Source organism: Fringilla coelebs (genome assembly GCF_963513975.1).
Source record: "Fringilla coelebs genome assembly, chromosome: 15".
NCBI lineage: Eukaryota > Metazoa > Chordata > Aves > Passeriformes > Fringillidae > Fringilla > Fringilla coelebs.
Genome location: NC_140041.1, coordinates 12,394,212 through 12,413,710, shown reverse-complemented (window position 1 = coordinate 12,413,710; position 19,499 = coordinate 12,394,212). Strand labels below are relative to the sequence as shown.

Sequence of the window (19,499 nt, the reverse complement as noted above, 5' to 3'; positions counted from 1 at the left end):
CCTACGTGCTGTAGGTGCATTTACCCCAGGGATCCCACCTCCCGTCCTGCTCGCACCGAGGGCTCTTAGATCTGCAGCGAGCGCTCAGAACTCCTCCGTCAGCCCTCACTGCTTGTGTCTGACCTCGTACCTGAGCCTTCCTTCCTCTGCCGCTACCTCTGATGACTAATTCTCCTTTGAAGAGTGTATGCTGTGATCTTCCTGGCCCTCCTCGTGCCCACCCCACCCAGGGTCGTGCTGATGCTCATGTGTGCATGTGCAGGTGTGCACGGAGAGGCTGTGCAGGGAGGAGGGCTCGTGCTCCCCAGGCAGCAGCTCTCTCTATGCCCCTGATCACTCTTCCCTTTGCTTTATTATTATTATTTTTAGATTATACTCAGTACTTGAAGCCCCCTCTTTGATAATCAGGAAGTTTAAATTCCTCCTGCATTTTCCTTGTGCTTCCTACTGTCTACGCCCATCCTCATCTAACGTAGCTTTTTCATGTTGCATTGACTTTGGGCTAAATTAATTTTCTTTGTTCCTTGTGTACCTTTAATTAGAAGGAATAAGGATTCCTCCTTTCTTGCACCAGTATATATTTTTCCAAGCCAGAGCAGCCCAGTTTCTGCTGCCCTACCCTCGGTGGCTCAGGCAGGGATGGAGGTACATGGAAGCTGTATGACAGCCTTCCAGGGAGCCTAGAGCAGGTGGGGAGTTGAATGCAGGTTTTCCAAGGCCAAGATAATAATCTAATTGCAAAACTATTTTTTCCCCACTTACCCTGTTTACCAATCAGCTTCTCTTGCGCCTCACAGCTGCAGATCAGCTTGGGGGTGGATTGTGCTGCAGAGGACAGGCACTGCCAGCTCCAGGGCAGCTGTTTGGTTTGAGGGCTCTGAGTTGATTTCAGTTCACAGCTAAGTAGCAAACATCTGGATGCAGACTCCAGGGACATGAAGATGACTCCAGGGACATGAAGATGGAGGAGCAGGTCTTTTCCACTAGGTACATTGTCTCCTAGCACAGCTGCAGGGCTTGCAGACGCCTGAAAAAGCCCAGCACAGTCAGTCTGGCATAGCAGGCTGGGCAGGAGGCAGGCAGGGCACCCAAGGCTTTGCTCACATGGGGGAAACCTGCCCTGAGGGGCATACAGGGTTTTTCAGTGTTCTGCTCAGTCTGTCCATAAGCCAACAGTCTTGGGAAGAGTTAAACTTCAAAGGCCAGCAATTAAGCCCACACACGTCAAGGAAAAAGCAAACCTGTGACTTGTTTTTTTCTTTCCAAATGCTGCTGCCCTTTTCTCTCTGTGCTCAGTGCCGACCCTCGGGCTCTGTCTGACTTCCCGGTCAGCTGCCTCTGCCTCCCCATCTCCCAGAGAGAGTTGGATGCTGAGGCCTCACATGGCTTGAACTCCATCTTCCCCCAACAGCACACCTGCAGTTTGCTTCAGCAGGAATTCACCTGAGCCTCTGGAAATGGAGCTCATGATGGAGCTGTAGTTGATGAAGTTGAATCTAAAGGTCTCTCTCCACTGTTTCCCTTTGTGTTCACGCAGCTTGGTCCAGGTGCTGTTGGTGGAAGCCTCTGCCCAGGGGCTGAAACTGGTCTTGGCTTTGCCTGGACTTCCAGCAGCCCCAGCATGGGCAGCTGGAGCTCTGGGAAAGGGGATATTGCCCTGGCATGGATAGGAGGATCCTGGATGTACCCACTCTGTCATGGCAGTGGGTGGTTTAGAGACTCCTGGACCTGGGTGTGTCACCTGGATCATGGTGTGTAAGAGCTGGTAGTGACTTGTCTTCTGGGAGCTTATCTCTCTTTGGGAATCTCTCTGTGGGTATCCCACAGGGGAAAAATCCACAATTTAGCTGAGTTGCATGAAGAGGTACTTGGTCATCTGCCTCGTAACTCCACAGGTACAGTGTAAGAGGCAGTGGATTGTAATTTCATTACATCATTTCCCTTTAATCACTGATGGGCTGCCATTCCTTCTCAATGGCCAAAGATGTGTCCTTAGGGTTCCATGGGTTTGTACCCACTCCTGCCAGAGGTACCTCAGCCCAGCAAAGCCCCTGGGGTTGGACCTGGATAGTCACGGGGTGGATTAACCTCTGAATCCTGCAATGGTCAGGCAACTCCTGAGCAATCCCAAAGAGATGAACTTTGGGATACTGCTGCAGGGAGCAGCAGTACCAGCCTTTCCCAAGATACTTGCCCAGAGATCCCAGACCTCCAGGGCCCCAGGGGATACCCTTAGCCTATCCTGGCCATGCATTTGTGCTGGCAATACCTTGTGCCAAGTAGTGGACTTGGACCAACACTCGTTTCACACAAGCCATGGACCATCCTTTGCATCCCTTCAAGTCAGAGATGTAATGAACAGTGTTAATTGCTGATATCAGTCCCCTAAAGCCATCTGATCCCTCTGCTCCTTCTACACCACGTTAATCACACCCTGCTGGGGCAGAGAATGTTAGCAGGGCGAGATTTTGAAAGAAGTAAATTAAAACATGAAGAGAAGCAACCTGACAGTCCTTAAGATGTGGGAGGATAATTTTAATTGAGTTCTGCAAGGGTTTAGCCGTGCAGTTAATAGGGGCCACTGGAAGAGGGCTGGTTATGTATGCAAAGCAGGACGGCTCGCCCAGCGCTCCTGCAGAGCCACGGCAGTGGCAGAGTGGGAGCTGCCACAGGCGTTCGGGTAGGTCTGAGGATTTCTGCCCCTTAGGGAGTGAATCCTGCGGACAGAATAGTCCTGTTCCTGTCTGAAGGCACTGGGCTCCCCCTCCCCTCCCTGCGCATCCCGCTGAGCCGGAGCTGCCCTCTGAAATGTCAGGGAGAGGAAGCAATCCTTGGCTTGTTAGTTTCTACAAGGAAATAAAACACACAGATGGCTCGAGCATCCTCTATCTCAAAGGCAGGAAAAGGATTCTCCGGGCAGGAGCAGGCAGCCAACAAACGCGCAGCGATCCAGGGAATGGAGGACCAAACAAAGCAGCGTCTGGCCAGCCCTGGCCCGCAGCAGAAAGGGTGGGCCGGCGGCCACCGAGGGGAAACCGGCCCTCTGATGTGCCGGAGCATCCCTCGCTGGAGCGAGGGCAGCAAACAGGCGCTCCCCTGGGGCCCGGGGAGGCTGCTGACAGCAGAGATCCTGGAGGAGGTCTGCAGGGTGGCCCCGGCTGACCCGCTGCCCCCGGCCGGACATGTGGCTACCTGACACGGGCTAACTTTGGCTCAGGACGGAGCCTCTCGGGGAGGATGGGGCAGGGAGGGAGCGCGGGGGGGCACGGGCAGGGAGAGGAAAGACGGCAGGAGACAGAAATGCAAACACGGCCTGACAGCCGTGGGGCAGGGGGAGGGGAGGAGGAAAAAGCAGGGTAAACCTGGCAGGATGGAGCAGGAAACCGGGCTGGAGCGAGCAGGGCGATGGTGAGATAGTGCTTCCTGCGGAGGGAGAGCGGCAGACAGATAAACGCTCCCAGACGGGCGCTCGCTGACCCCTCTTTGGGATGCTGCGGGATGACGTGGTGGCAGGACCCTGGGGCAGAGCAGAGTCCAAAACCAGGTGAGAGCATGGTCAGGCACTGGGTGTAGCCGTGCTCCGCTGCCCAGGGCAGCTGGCTCGGAAATGCCCTGATATAAATCCCTGCCTGGAGGCACCAAGGGACCAGGGATTCACGGACAGCCGCTCCTCAGGACAGCCCATCTCCCTTGAAAGTGGTTTCTGCTTTTGAGCTGCTCTGTTTCTCTTCCCTGGTGGACACCCAGCATGGAAGACGAAATGCTGAAGGAGCCCAGAGACCTTGTGCCTTTTTTTACCTCCTTACTTGTCAGTGCAGGTGGTTACAAGGTACCAGAAAAGAACCAATTAATTAAAGTTTATCAGCCATGAGAGGCTAAAGAGACCTGTTGGGGTGCATGCTCTGAGGCCAAGCAGATTTTCAGACTGAGGCCTGTTTGGCCAGAGCCGCAGGCACTGGGTGTGCCGCTGTGGAGTGCCAGGGGCTGAGGAAGCAGGGTGGAATGCCCAGCCTCAGGGTAGTGCTGCTCTGGCTGTGGCTTCTGCTGGTGTTGTGACCATGCTGCTGTCATGTAATGTGCTGCTTATTTCTCTGCCCACCTCATCCCACTCCCCACTTGGCTGCCAGGCAGGGATGCTTCGGCTGGGGTCTCCCCTGGTTGCAGGTGCTGAGCTGGAGTAAAGCCCTGTTCCTTCAGTCCCCAAATGCTTTGTCTGTTTGGACATGTGTCCTTCCTCCTCGCCTGGCATCACAGCAAACACAGTCATGCTTAGGGTATCTCTAAGTCTGGTGCCAAAAGAAAAGCATTTCCACCAGCTCTGGTGGTCCTCTGGTGACACCTTCCTCAGCCCTCCTGTTGGTTCCTGCTCAGGGGGCTCCCACCTCCACACACCAACTTGCCCACCGGTGTTTGGGGGCAAAGATGATGTCTCACACTACTGGGGGTGGACAGGAAGGATCAGACAGCATGTAATGATGGTCACCTCTGTGTTTGCATTAACTGAGTTTCTACAGTTACTTTCCGTTCTGTCCCGTGAGAAAGGACACATGTCATAACTGAAGCAATGGAATGTCTGATGCTTTGGGAACGTCCCCACAAACTGGTGAGGATACAAATCCACCCCACTTTGATTTGGTGTTGTTGCAGGGCTTTGAGGTCCGTGGACAAAAATTTGTAGACCAAAGGACCAATGCCTTGCCATTGGCACTGTGAGAAGGGAAAGGAGCTGCCCAAGGCCTGAGTGAGCCCCTGGTGTGTGGGTTCAGCTCTGTGGGACTGTGATGGTGCTGTGGGATCAGAGGGGCTGGTCCTGCACTGAGAAGCACAGCCCCCCTGTTTAACCCTTCTGAGGCAGGTCTGAACTGAGGGTCAACCCTGAGTTATAGGACAGGGAACATCTTCCATGAACCCATAAAAGAAGGAGTCTGCTCTCTTTGTCTTTGTGCACATGCATAGTTTGGGGGTGATTTTCAGTTTTTTATCATTATGTTTTTCATTTCTTCATTTGTCTGTTTCCATCTCTGTTTTCCTTCCATCTTCACTGTGGGCCTGGGTGGCTGTCACCCTGCCCTGGCAGTCCTTGGGCACAGGCTGCTGGGCAGAATCTGCTCTATTTTGGTGTCAGTTCCCACCATTGTTTGGTGCTCACTTTACCCACTGTGAGTTTGGAGAAAAGACACCTGGTGTTTCATCCCTACATCGGCTGGAGCCTGACATTTATTTCTCAGCCTCGTGTGATATCTCACCTCTCTGCAAAACAAGCCTTCCTCCCTGCTGGAGAGCACTGGGAGGAGGAAGAGGAGGAGCTGACAGCCCTACTTCAAATTTCCCCTGCTGCTCTGCCAGCTGCCTGCTCCTTGTGTGACGTGACACTCACGCTTTGCCGCTCCAACCCACAGTTGGATGCTTGCCCCGTGCATGAGAACAAGTCTCTCTATGGGGGAACTTCAGCCCTGTAGGTGGGAATTTGGCCTGGCTCTGCCTCCAGCACGTGGGCTTCCCACATGTCTGTGGGCAACCATAGGTCCTCCAGCACAAGGGCAGTGAGTTGTACCAGCACAGGGCAAGTGGGGAATTGTAACTGGAGTGGGGGAGAAATGGTACCTGAGGTGCTGGAGTTAGTTAGTTCCTGTGGGGCATATGCAGTTTTGCCAGAAAATGCTGCTAATTCAAACAAGTCCAGCCTGGAAAGCAGGAGAAGTCTGCAGAAAGAGCAGAGCAAAGCTTCTCCCTCTGCCCCAGTGCTTGCTACTGCTGCTCTTTTGAATAGTCCCTCTTGGCCAGAGAGGTACCAGAATTTTCCTGTTGGCTGTTCAGGAGCAGAATTTTGCTCACTGGCACAAACAAAATTTTCCTTTTTAGAAAGTGTCCCAATCTTGAGTTCCTGCATTGCTCTCTTGGACAGATGCTTATTGACTGGGAGTTTTTGTCTGAAAACAGCAAAGTAGAGGTGGGGCAATAGTAGGGTCAGGGTAGCTTTGCTGGGGTAAAGGACACTCTTTTTTGCCTTCCAGCCTATCTTTTACCCCAGTACAGCACTGGGGTGGGCAGGCTGGGCTGGGCAAGGTGCAGAGAGACAGGCCTCACCTGGACAGCTTTGTTTTGTGCATGTGATCTTGCAGCTCTTGTCACAGGACCCCAAGGTGTGGTGGCAGGAGTGTGAGCGGGGCCGGTGAGCTGGGGCCATGTGATGGCTGTGAGCAGAGTGAAGCAGCCCAGTGCTGGGGAAGGAAGTCAGCGAGAAGGACAGAGTGTGAACAAAATCCCTGTCCGGAAAGGCCCCGTTAATCAGTCAGCGGGGCCGACTCAGCAGAGAGGGAGGGAAGGGGAAGCAGAGAGGGGCTGAGGTGGTGTGTGGGGGCTTGGGGGAGGATCCGGTGCAGGGCTTCCTGTGAGTGGAAGCAGATGGAGAGCAGGAGCTGTGTTGTGCCATACTGCACCACACCATGCTGTACCTTGTCCCTCACACAGCCTTTGTTCTGTTCCCAAAGCCACGGCACGCTGTGGCAGTGCTGGCTCTGGCACTGATGCTGCTCTACAGGGATTTAGCATCTGCAGCCACTGCAAGGCAAAACCCCATGCTGGGCTTTCCCACATGCCCAAGGGTGGAGAGAAGAGGTCAGGATGTGAGATGCCCTGGGGTGGATAGAACTTTCCAGGGTGAATGGGGCTTCCCCACGAGGCAGAGAGCCCCGGATGCAGGATGCAACTGAGAGCAGCAGTGGTGTCAGGGTGCAGAGAGAGGTAGAGGGGCCTGAAAATGAAGCAGCCATCAGCGATAAGGAGAAGGCCCTCAGTGCAGCCTGGCCCCTTTCAGAGCCATGCACTGCAAGATCAAGGCAAAGAAAACTGCTGGGAAATGTGCTTCTCTGGAAATAGACAAGGTGTGACTGGCTGTGGGATCCTGCTTCCTCTCACCGCATCCCATCAATCCCCCTCTGTTTATTTTAATATCCTGCTGCCAACTTGCTTGAAAAAAGCTGCAACCATCTTGAAAAAACAAAGCCAGAGCTGCTGCATGCCTTTTTAATTACATTAATGCTTTCCCTGTGCAAGGGCACAATTGGGTGTGCAGGAGAAAGCGGGAGCTGCTTGGAGGGCTGGGGAGATAAAGCATCACAGGGGTTGGAGGTGGGGAAGGAGGCACTCAGAAGAGAGGAGACACTCCATGCTCTGGAGACATCTCCCTCGCACCCTGGGATTTGCCAGAGACACAAACCATCTGTGTGTCGGTTAGCAGAGATTTTATGGCCAAACCCAGCACCAAGTTCAGTGCTGGGGAGAGCGAAATGCAGCAGAGAGCCATGGCAGGGCACACTCTCCCTTGGGGAGGGAAAGGGCAAGGCCAGACATGGGGTGGATCCATCTGGCAAGCACAGAGTGATAGAGAATTTTTGCAGGGAAAGCTGATGTCTTTGAAGATGATTTTGTAGGCTGGGAATGGCTCTGTGCATCCCTTTGCCTGTCCTGGATGCTGTGGGTGGCTCTGGGCATCAGCATCCCAAGATGCCAGGCATCAGCGTGAGTAGTGGGTCCCCAGTGTGAGCCAGTGCAGGGAGTCCCCAAAGTTCCCAGCAATCCAGGCCAGTGAAGAGGCTGGATGGCCAGGAGAGCTGGCCCAGAAGTGCTGCCAGCAGCAGGAGTGTCCCCAGCCCTGCACCACGGTGCTTTCGGAGTGAGCAGTGGTTCCTTTTCCTGTTGTACTCACGGAGGGCCATGGACAGGATGCATCTGCAGGAATCCCACAGCCCCAACCTGCACAGATCGTACTTTTCCTTTCTTCCCCTCCACCCCCTGGTGTTGTTTGCTAACAGGTCACCAGGCAGCACGTGAAGGGAGGCAGAGGGTTATTTCTGCCACCATCCTGCTCCCCCCAGCCCCAGTGGTGGGGCACAGCATTGGCCAAGAGACTTCTGCCACCTTGGCATTTATTTAGTGGTTCAAGGAGAGGGACCGTGCCAGTTTTAAGATCTAACTGAGTGCCTGCTGCAGCCAGCCCTGGAGCTGGCCATGCCAGAGTTTTGGGGATTACCTTTCTGCTTGCTGCCCCAGAGCACAGACAGGATGAGAGGGTTTGCTGTCCCCAGCCAGCCCTGTGCAAGCCATTATCTTCTGCATCTTGGACTGAGCACTGTGGGGGTACAGGCACCCCCAGCTGCTCCCTGGGACGATGGGCAGGGGAGCTGTGGCCATCTGGAGAGCAGTGTTTGCACTGGGATAAGTGTGTCCGGCATTAATAGGAAACGCAGCTTAGCAGACAGATTCCTTCCCCCGCCTCCTTTTTTTAATAAACCTTGTTACATTTTGAAGGGATTTTAGAAAAAATGTGGTCATTTATTTTCACACCCCAGGGCACATTTTTTCTGTGTGACATCTGATGTCCCCTCCTTACGGGAAGGCAAGGTTTGAGGCACATGGCGGGGCGTCCTCCATGGTGGCCGAGCACCACGCAGCCCAGGGACCAAAGTGACCCGTGTGTTGAGCGACAAGTGATGGCTGCTGCTGCTGTTGTTGTTGAGGGAGAGGTGTCTGTAGGACAGGCCGTGGCAGGGGGACACACACACAGGAGGTGAGCCAGAACTGCCCCTGGGCTGGCGCTCCTTCATGTGGGCAAGTGGAGGGGATGCCGGAGATGGCGGGGGGAGATGGCTGTCACCCTGCTGTTGCCGTGGGGGCAGCCATGGGGACACCACCTCCGGGGGGAGATGGCTGTCACCCTGCTGTTGCCATGGGGGCAGCCATGGGGACACCACCTCGGAGCCGGCGCAGGCGGGAAGGAAGTGGAGAACAATTGGGGAGAAGGAGGCCGGCAGGCCGGGCCTGGCAGGGCTGGCGGTGCCGCTCCGCACGTCCCTCACCGCCCTGTCCCCCCAGAGCCTCTCCTGGTGGCACCCTGGCTTCTCCCTCACCGCCCTGTCCCCCCAGAGCCTCTCCTGGTGGCACCCTGGCTTCTCCACCAGCCTGGATCCCCATGCCACCCCTGTGGCTGAGAAGCTGGTGGCCATTTGTTGTCTCCTGGGCCAGGGTTCCCCACAGAGAAATATTCCTAGAATCATTGGATGATTAAAGTTGGAAAAGACTTCTAAGATCCTCAGGTCCAGCCATTAACCCAGTGCCACTGTGTTCACCACTAAATCATGTCCCCAGGTGCCATATCCACATGTCTTTTGAACACTTCCAGGGATGGTGGCTCTACCTGGGAAGCCTGTTCCAATGCCTGACTGCCTTTTCAGTCTAGAATTTTTTCCTAATACCGAATATTAAATCCCCCCCCCCGCCCCTTCCCCCAGTGCAACCTAAGACCATTTCCTCTCATCCTGAGGCTCTCCACCTGTAGTCCTCAGGTCACAGTTCTAGAGGAAAGGTGTTACAGCTGCTTGTGAAGCACGTGGAGACACCACATCCCTGAGATCTCTCCAACCCAGCCAGATCTCTCTGATACCTGGGTTTGAATGTTAGAGGGAAGGAAACAGACATACACAGAACACAGTTGCAGAAAACCTCATGTTTTTGTAGAAAGTCAAGCTAGCAGCATATTTTTGCATTCTTTTCTTCCTTAGCATTTAGCACCTACCTGAGTCACAGCCTCACATTCCATAACATTTTTCCCCCTCTCTATTTCTGGTTAGTTTGCTTGTTTTTGCAGTCAACAAGACTTCTTTTGAATTATCTCACATCTCCAGAAGCTGGAGTTTTAAGATAAAGATCATGAAGTAATGACAGCTGGCAACACTGTGCTGATGAAAAACAACAGTAGTCTCTGAGGGTAACCGGTACTTCGAGATGTTTTGTCCATGAGGAGCTCACTTAGGGTGCGTGTCTGGCATGCCAGAGATGCAAACACACAAAAAGTGGGACTCTCCCTGAAAAAAAGGTGGAAGAAGAGCATGATAACGTTTAACTGCCTGTCCCTGAGCCTGGATAATTTCACTCCTGGAATGCCTGTCTGGTGGTACAGGGAAGGGGGCTGCTGCAATCCACCAAGGTTGGTCCTAGTCAGGTGACTGAGAGTGCACCACAGGAGAAGGGCATTCCATGAATGCCTCTTTGCTCCAGAGAGCATCTCAAACACATTTGTGGTATCTGGGCATCCCTGATTTGTCCCCCTGATTACAGAAAGCTACATGTGTATGGAAAAATCTCCTGCCAGACTCCCTCTGGTTAGCAGAGGGGATCATTTCAGAGCCCTAGTCCAAGCAAGCCCAGTATCCTTCATCTGGTGAGGAATGGCTACAGTTGAATTCCCCAATTTCTGCTCCTCCATTCTCTTTCTGGCCCTCATCTGTGCTAGGGTGTCTATCAGAGCCCAGGGGCTGTCTGGCCCTGGCCCAAGCGCTGCTCACTGGAGCCAGGAGGGCTGCAGGCCAATCTCCTGTGTCCCAGTGAGCCAGCATTAGCTGCCCTGTAGGAGCAGACCCCAAGGAGATGTTGGCTTCAGGAGCCTCTGCCCCTCTCTGGGCTCGTGGCACCAGGATACCTGCTGCCCACAGTGCTGGGCCCAGGCTTGGCGATCCCTGCATCATCCCCTCTCTCCTTTCTCTCCACAGATCTGGTGAGCAGCTATTCTATGACCCCTCCTACTCTGAGCATCACCGAGGAGGAGCACATCATCAACGCCAAGGACACACTGACCATCACCTGCAGGTAGGCACCAGCAAGTGTGGCTCTGTCTGCTCTTACCTGGTGAGGGTTGGAGGACCAGGCAAGGAGAGCCCACCAGGGACACCATGGCTGCAGTACTCCAGCAAATTAGCATGTCTGACTGCAAACTTTCCACATGCCCCAAGTGTGAATTAATTAATTGAAAAAGAAGCAAAAGACATCTCAGAGGATTCAGTGATAACCTCTGCTCTAGTCTTTTGGAGAAGAAGAAAGATAAAGAAACATTTTGTGTGATTTGATAGCTTTGCTGCAAGCTCTTCAGGGAAACTGATCTTCCTGACTCTCCTTGTCTTTCTCTGACGTTGCTTATTCTCACCTCACTGGGGCCACTGAGATTGAAGTTCTGGTTTCTAAATCTAGTGGGACATTTGGGGGACACTGAGAAATATCCATGGGAGAAGGCAAGGCTGCAGTTAGTGGTGGCTATGAGAGGCCTCCAGCTTTTTTAGAAAGAAGGGATTTAATGCTCTCCCTTTATATATGTGGGTGAAAAGAAGCCCCAGCTGGGCCAGGTGAATAGCTGTGAGGAGCTGGAGAATCTCTGGTTGTTTTGGGCACTGTGGCTCTGAGAAGGTGGTGTGTCTGAACTGATTTATCTATGCTGGGACACTTGGCTGTGCATGTTTTCTGGACTGTCTCCTGTCTCAGAAAGCAGAAAAAAAATGCCATAAACAAGTGGGAGAACTGCCCAAGGTCAATTTTCCTGGAGTTTCCCTTCAGCAGCTGAAAACAGATCCATGCTTCGGATCTGAATGCTGGGTCCAGTGGGGATCTAAATTCAGCGTGGGCCTCAGATGGGTGTTTCTCAGTGTTATATATAACCACAGAGCAATTACTGCAAACACTTGGCTGGCATTGTGTTCATGTCTTGTCACAAACATATTTAACTTTTCCTGGAACAGATGGCATTGCTTTTCCTTTGTGAATCAGTTCATAACCAAGGGAGAAGGACAGAGGAAAGGTTGTTGATATTAATTACTCAACTGCTTTCCCTCGGTCTGGGAATCTGAGTGGTTGTGGGCTTGTTTTCATCCGGTGACTTGAGGAGCCATCGTGAGTGCTGAGATGTAGAAAATGTGTGAGTTGGAGATCTGTCCCTGACTGTCCTGGGGGGTTGTGGTCAGCCATAGAGCCACTGTGGGAGCATAGAGGAAGAGAAGGGAGTTTGGGAATTCCAGTGCTCTGCCATGGTACTTTTCCCCACAGAGGGATGTGGGAACTGACACTCTCTATTAAAACCTTGGAAGAGGTGAGACTCGGTGAGGATATTCTGAATGAGCTTAGAATCAGGACAGAGCCTTTCTCAGTAGGAGCCCAGAAAGGGACACAGAAAGCACTTTCAAGACTGTTGTCTGTAGATTGAGCCAAGTTTAAAGGACATGCTGAAGTTAGAGGTGTGGTAAAAGAAACTGTTTTCTGCAGATGTGAAGGACTGAACTGGTCAGCTGAAGAGCCCAGGACCATCTGCAAACAGCACTAAAACCCACATACCCTCTGCCCATATTGCTCTTTGGCTGCTCCTTGCCCCTGCATCCTGCTGTCCCAGATGTGCTCCTTGGGGCTGTGCATTGTCCTTCACACCATCTGCAGATAGATAAGTCTCAGCATCTCCTGCATGGCTCAGAGCATTCCTCTTTTCCTTCTGAGCTCTTAGTCCTGTGTTTGTCTGTCTTGAGGAGAGGACTTTGACTGCAGGACACTTATTCATTTGAATGAAGAGTAAATCTTTCCTGGTCCCTGGATCTCTAATTACACCCAGCTGCTTCTCCAACCTCTTCTCTGGACCATGGCCCACCCTGGGAAGACCTGGCTTGTGTTGATGGGAGCTGAAGCGAAAAACATGCAGACCACCAAGAGAACAGGCAAAGGAGAGGGTGGTGGGGCAGGGTAGGGCAGAAACAAATACAAAATCAAATCCAGGATTCAGGGATTTCCTGCTGAGCATCGTCTTGGAGGTGACTTCAGTTTGACCCTGGTCTTCCCTTGAGAGCAATGTCCTCTGGCTGCTCTTTGAGCTGCCCTGGAGCCAGGAGTACAGGCTTGCTTGAAGCAGTGCTTCAGCAGAAAGACGAGCTCAAAACCCCCGTGTGAGACTCCCTGGAGACCTTTCAAGCTTCACCCACCGAGCGTGAGAGCCATGCAGCCAACCGTGCTCTCAGGCTCCCTTGCAGCAGCCTGGATCTCAGACATCCCCAGCTCTGCTGCCCTGCTCCTGCTCCACAGCCCACCAAGCCTCACTGGTGACCAGAGCCCGTGCCAGGCCATGGGTAAGCAATGCCTCTGGAGCTGGGCATGCTTAACAGATACAACACACACACACAAGGAGCCACCAGATGCTGGGGCTCTGCTTTTGCAAATGCCATCACGTGCAGTCCTGTTCCCTTGTCAGCCAGCACAAGGCACCCTTGAGAGGCCCAGACAGAGCAGGGGACCAGTGCAGGAGCATTCCCCAAAATAGAGATTGTGCCAGGGCTGGCTGAAAGCACCAGGGATGTTTTGGTCCAAGCATGTGGCAGAACAGGGGGAAGGGGCTGATGCCCAAATGGACAGTGCAGCTTTTATTAGCTCCCATTCCTAGAAGGAAGGAATATTGTGAATCTCTGCATTCATACCCTCAGCAGTCTGCGTGGGGGAAAGCAGACAGCTTGTGCTGTTACAGCTCATGAGCATTGGAGCAAATCCCACAGGAGTCAGCTGCACAACAGCAGAAACCTCTGGAGGGGTCAACTTGGTCCTGGCTGTGCCATCCCATCCCATCCCATCCCATCCCATCCCATCCCATCCCATCCCATCCCATCCCACCCCATCCCATCCCGCAGGTGCTGGGCACACAGGTGGAGAGCAAACTAAGAAGAAGGGCAAGGATGTCCTTTGCTGCCCAGTGACCTGTTCCCAGAACTGACTCACAGATGTGCAAACCCCTCTGTAGCAGAGAGGAAATATTTGACCCGGGAGCCCTCTTGGCTCCCGTGGAGGAAATGAACACCGTGGCAGTGCTGAAGGAGCCTGAGAATTATGTGAAACCCCACAACCACTGCTCCAGAGCACTGTCCAGGAGCACACAACACCTGCTGCTCTTTCCTACATGTGTTTGGCTGCTGTGAACATCCTCCATGGTGCTGAGGGGAATTTGGTTTATCCCAGCTAAGCCACAAAGCCACAACCAGCTTTGCCCATCATACCATGCATAGGAGTTTCAAAGAGGATTGAAGAAGAGGGGTGCCAAATGCACCATCTCCCTTGAAGTGCATCTATCCTGAAAAGATTGAGGAAAACAGCTGTGGAAAAGACTACAGTGCATTTTTTTCCAGCTGGCATAAGCAGGCTCCATTGCCAAGAGGCAAATTACCACCGAGGTGAAAGAAAACAACTTGGGAATAAATCTTGGAAGGTAACAGATAGGAGAGAAGGAACTGTCCAAAACTGCTGCTTGGACCCTTCCCCAAATGCAGGGATAGATTCAGAAATAAGTCCACATGAGCCTGGCATGCCCTCATTCCTGCCTTCTTCTGGTGCTCTTAACACACCACTGACACAAACTTGGACTCAGTAGTGCCCACACCTTCTGTGTCCCCCTCAAGCCTAAGGACATATGAAAGGAAATGAAAGCACATCTGAAAGGAATGCCTGGGTTGAGCTGCCCACAGGCTGGTTGGCATGTCTGTGTGCACTGGCCCATCCATGTTTATATAAATATGTGTCACTCAGCTACTGCAGGCCTGGATGGTTAATGGAACAAGTGGATCTGATAATGTGTGAAAATCCCAGTGGGTAAACAAACAGAAAGCGGAAACTCTGGAGACTTTCACAATTACCCTCCTGCAAGTGGAGTGCCAAAAATGCCTGGTCTGAAGCTCTCAGCTCTGGGCTGAAAGTGGGGACAGCCCCATGGTCTGTGCCAGTGCAGTGGGGCTGTGGACACAGCAGCGACAGCTGTGGCAGAGGCACCAGGTGTTCCTGGTTTAGTGATCAGTTTCACTGCTATTTTCCGTGTGCATGAATAGGATGGGAAAAACTCAAAATTCAGTTTTTATTTTCATTGAAGTGTTCATGAGACTCTGGTACTTGGGAGAAGCTTGCCTCTGCTTCATGAACGCAAGCTGCCAGAGCTGTACTTACAGTTCTGCCTCAGGCACTGATGGCATTTTTAGAGAAAGCAGAAGTTTGAGCTGGGTAAGAGGGGCTGTGTGGCTGTCCCCAGGGCCTTGTCACTGCCTCCAGAGCCCTTGTGCTTGGCAACACGGGAAGAGTGCAGCACACTCTCTCCAAACTCATCTGCAGCGAGCTGGAAGAGCGCAAAGTCTGCTCTATCCAGGGAAGATAAATCAGCTGCTGAAGACAAACACAAAGGGGCAGGTCTTTCCCCCATGCTTGGACAAAAATCCTGTCCTCATGGCATCTGAGCCACTGTGCCCTCCAATGGCACCTTATCACTCTTCCTCCTCACTGTCCCTTTCTGTCTAGTGACGGTCACAGTCTGCCTGTGCTTAAAAGCATCAGCCCACGGAGCTGCCCTGGCAGAGGAGCTGCATGTGCCAACACGTCTATTCCCAACTTGCATAATAGATGAACCCAGTTTCCCCTCACAGAGCTGATGGTGCTGACAAAAGGCCATTTTTACCCCACAGCTGTCTCGTATGATGGCTTCTTTTCCCCCTGGTTTTCTTTTTTTTTTCTCGCACGTACTTAAGTGACTTTCAGCTATTTGGCAAACTTTCAAGTGGGGGCTAGGCCTTCCTCTGAAAGGGGCTCTGATTTCACAGAAGGAAACTTCCAGTGTGGAATAAAAGCTTGTTTTGTTTGTAGTAAACAAGTGCAGTTATAACAAGCTAGGGTGGCACGTGTGTGCACATGCAAGCTCCCGCTCTGGAGATCCTCAGCTATTTATAAATGCACACGTGCATGTTCTGTCTGGGGCTTTCTTGAGTTCCTGGACTTTTCTGTCTGTCTTTGGGCTGCTGGGGAGCAGGCTTTGTGGTGATGCCATCAGAGAGGTGTCTGCAGCCCAGTGTCTCTGCAGAAGTGGGAAGGGGAGGCAGCCCCAAGCCAGCTGGGGTTTTGAGGGGCTGCAGGGTGCTGTGCAGAGCAAGGGGAACCCCCTCCCACAGCAACAGGGAAAGGAAACAGCTGGCAGCTGCCCAGAAGGCAGTCAGCTGAGCCTCCTCTTGTTTTCCCCTTGCTGTCTTTTATCCCTAACTCCCTCCTGCTTTTCTCTTTCTCGCTTTCTTTGCAGTCTGCTCTCCTTTCCCCATTCTTCTTCCCACTCCATTCATCACACAATGAGCCCCAGCCAGCAGCTACACTGAGCCAAGGGAAATCATCACATCCATGTGTTTCCCTAATAGCTCTGGACCCTTTTAATAATGAGAGGGAATAGAAAATAAATGGAACCTTTCCCTTAGGGCCCTGTGTGTTTCCCTGTCCCGGCATTCATGCCAGTAGGACACTACCATGGGACAGAGTGTCATGCTTGTGAGTGGGCTGATATCTTACAGCTTAGCATGGCCAGAGAGGTGGCCCTGGGGAAGGGGATGAGCCTTTGCTTGCCCAGCACTTAGGAAATCAGGTTGCCATTTCCTTGTGACTGTTTTTTCCCTTGGAGGATGGCCATTCCTCCATGCCTCAGCCCCAGACTGGTGGCTGGCTGGGCCACGTGCAGGTGTGCAGAGAGTCACACAGCGCAATAAAAGAGAGTCACACGGAGCCTTCACCACACTCAGCCCAAAGCTAACGCTGCTTTTTGCCCACGTCTAGAGGCCAGCACCCTTTGGAGTGGTCGTGGCCAGGGGGCAAGGTGGATCCTGCTGGGAAGGAGGAGACTGAGTTGGTGGCCTCAGCAGCCCCCAGCAGCAGCCAGGCAATCCAAGAGGAGGACTGCGAGGGGACCGGCACGAAGCCCTACTGCAAAGTGCTGCTGCTGCCGGAGGCGCAGGCGAACCACACGGGTTACTACCGCTGCTACTACAAGTACATCGATGCCAAAATCGAGGGCACCACAGCAGTCAGCACCTACGTGTTTGTGAGAGGTAAGAGCTGCCGGTTCTGTGCACCTGCAGGCTGGGGGCCTCGGGGCAGCCAGCGCACCAACATAATATCTGAAAGATTCAAGGTCTCAGTGTGCCTCCCAGGGCAGAGCATGGCTGCTGCAGCCTGGGGAGGGGGCTGAGGGCTGGTTCCCTGCAAGTGCAGGGGACCAATATCCGTCCATGGCGGAATCCCAGTGCCTGGGATTCAATTATGTCCCATCCCGAGGGCATCGCTCCAGCCGGGCTGGAATGCAGGAATTCAAGGAGTGAGAGCCTGGCCTCAGAGACGCTCAAGCACTAAAAAAAGCACAGGAGTTATCTTCTGGGCAGCTGGGGGCTCCCTGAGATGCTGGTGGCCAGGGGTGGTAGTGTTTCATAAAGCTGAGGCTGAGAGGGAGAGGATGAGTGGTACAAACACTCCATGTGCAGTCTGTTCCCAGACCTGCTGCTGGCCTGAGCTGCTCCACAGTGACAGATCCAGATGCTCCTCTCCACACTGTGCAGGGGCTGCCCATGCAGGCAGGGTTATGAGGTGTATTTTGGCAGAGGAGGGATGTTCATCAGGCTTGGGGCTGGACCCTCAGCTTAGGGAGTGGCTTCAGGGCCAATACTCAGCATCACCGTGTCCCAGGGGTTCCTCCTCCATCGTCTCCCCCACTGCTCACAGCAGGCTCCAGCAAGACAAATGAACTCTGTCCCCTGGAAACAGTTGGCTGAGCTATTTCTCTTTCCACCCCCATTTATTAGTTGGTGCAGTTGTCATGAGCCAGGCAGGTCATGACATATAAGATGCATTTTTCAGAAGTCCCAGGGCAAAGCCAATTTTGCCTCTGCAGCTATACAGAGAAAACTACAGGGGCAAATCAGAAAACCTGGGCAGCTGTTGGAGAGGAATTGAAGTCTGCTTGGGCAATTGCTTCCTCTTTCTGTGGGCTGTGCTGTCCACCCTAAAACAGGACAGAGCCTGCCTGGGTTTCACACATTTGTGAGTTGGACAGAGGTGTTCAGACACTCTAGGGGGTTGTATCAGGATGGAGGCAGAGAGCTTCTTAAATACACTGAAAATGAGTACAACCCCCCAGGCTTACATTCAGGGAGTGCTTTTGCAATAACTGACTTTCTTTGTGATCCAACAAATGTCACTTTGCCCCCTGATCCACTGTCTCTCACCTCCAGTCTCTCTGCAGCTCAGGAGCTGCTCTACTGTTTACCAAAGAGTGCACATGGTGCAGGTTAGGGGCAATAAATCCCACACTGTCAGGGCCCGTGGGACTCACAGTGCCTGTGCACAGTGTGTGCGCAGCAGATCCTGCCAACAGCTCGCAGCACATGGCTGCACAGCACATGTTCATACTCAGTCCAATCAGGCTGTCCCCTCTTACAGTTATCAAGCATCTAGAAAACCTCAGAATCTGCCTTTCCAGACAGGACAGGCTTTCAGGCAAGAGAAGGGACATGTCAGGAAAATTCAGGCATATGGTGAGCACAGCCATTGCAGAACATTCAGATAAAGCCTGTTCCTGCTGAACTGGGCTGCAATGTGAGACTGTCCCTGGAGAGCTTGGAAGGGCTGATGTAAGTGTTGGGGATGTTTGGAGACAGGATGATCAGACCACAGGTTTATCCATCAAGCTCATTTCTCATGTTAAGGGCTTGGTGAAATTGCCAGGAAAAGAATATCTGTGCTTGCCTGGAAAAATGGGTCCTTCTGTATTTTACCTGCAATTCAGTGGTCAAATGAACTCTCCATGCATGTGTCTCCTTCCCATGTGTCTAGTTAGGTGTCTTTTATTACAACTACAGATAGCTCTGTAGACACAGAGTGCCTCATCAGGGTAGGACAGGCTATATACAGCCCACATCTCATAAAGCTTAGTCTGTATTAATGAAGAAGATGCTAAATTATTCCCATCCAACCCATTAAGGCAGTCTTAAGGAAATTTGTGATGTTGTCAGAGAGGGGAATTAGTGCATGAATCACAAGATCATTGGCAGCAGGGCCAGCCCAGTAAATCAGTTCTTGGCTGCCATCAGAGCTTGAAGGAGACCTCATAGTCTCTCACCTCTGGCAGCTGTGCAGCTCCTCCTTCTCACATGCCCAGGGTTTGGGAGAGGAATGAGGAACATCTTCACACTGGGAAACAAATCTGTGGTTTCAGAACTCAGCAATCCTCTGGCCCAGGAAATAAAGATAAGAACACTCTGGGCAATTCATGTTTTCCTAAGAGGTGACCAATACAGTTTCTTGAGTGTGGATTGTTACACCTACACTGTAGAAAAGTGCTTCACACAGAGGTGAGGCCTTTGCAGCATGACTATCACTGAAGCAGCAGCTTTACAGATCAAAAATGAAATGTTTATGCACTTAACAGTGGGAGCCCTGGGTTGGATTGGGTTGGGCCCAACGTGATTTGAACAACAGAATCCTCAGGTGAGGATCATTTCCAAAGTCATCTTTGACTTGTCCCTTTAGATGAGTCTCTTTAGGGGCTGGGTATCAGAGGGAAAGAATCTCAGGACAAATGGTTGTGCTCATGCTACACTCCCTTGAAATCAATGGTTTAGCTGAAACACAGGTGAATAAAACTAAATGTCAGCCACTGGGATCCTTTGGTCTGATTCCAGTGTACCAAAAGGTGTAAAAGGTCCTCTAGCAGGACTCTGTGGCAGCCCAGTGTCTCCTGGATGGAGACCCATCACCCCCTTATAAAGCCCCCTTCACTCAGGGGACAATTTCCGTGAATAAAGCCAATCATGACCATGTGCTGGAGGGACATTGGCAGAGGACAGGTGCCAGCAACACCAGCTTCG

At 52.5% G+C, this 19,499-nt stretch overlaps 1 protein-coding gene across 3 annotated transcripts in view; it reads left to right on the top strand.

Moving 5' to 3' along the window:
* Positions 1 to 19,499, top strand: part of FLT4 (fms related receptor tyrosine kinase 4) — a 57,311-nt gene that overhangs the window by 10,915 nt on the left and 26,897 nt on the right. For all 3 annotated transcript variants that reach the window (XM_084215998.1, XM_084215997.1, XM_084215996.1), the window contains exons 2-3: positions 10,548 to 10,644; positions 16,417 to 16,688. In XM_084215998.1, the coding sequence (XP_084072124.1) occupies positions 10,548 to 10,644; positions 16,417 to 16,688 (369 nt within the window). The remainder of the gene's footprint in view (positions 1 to 10,547; positions 10,645 to 16,416; positions 16,689 to 19,499) is intronic.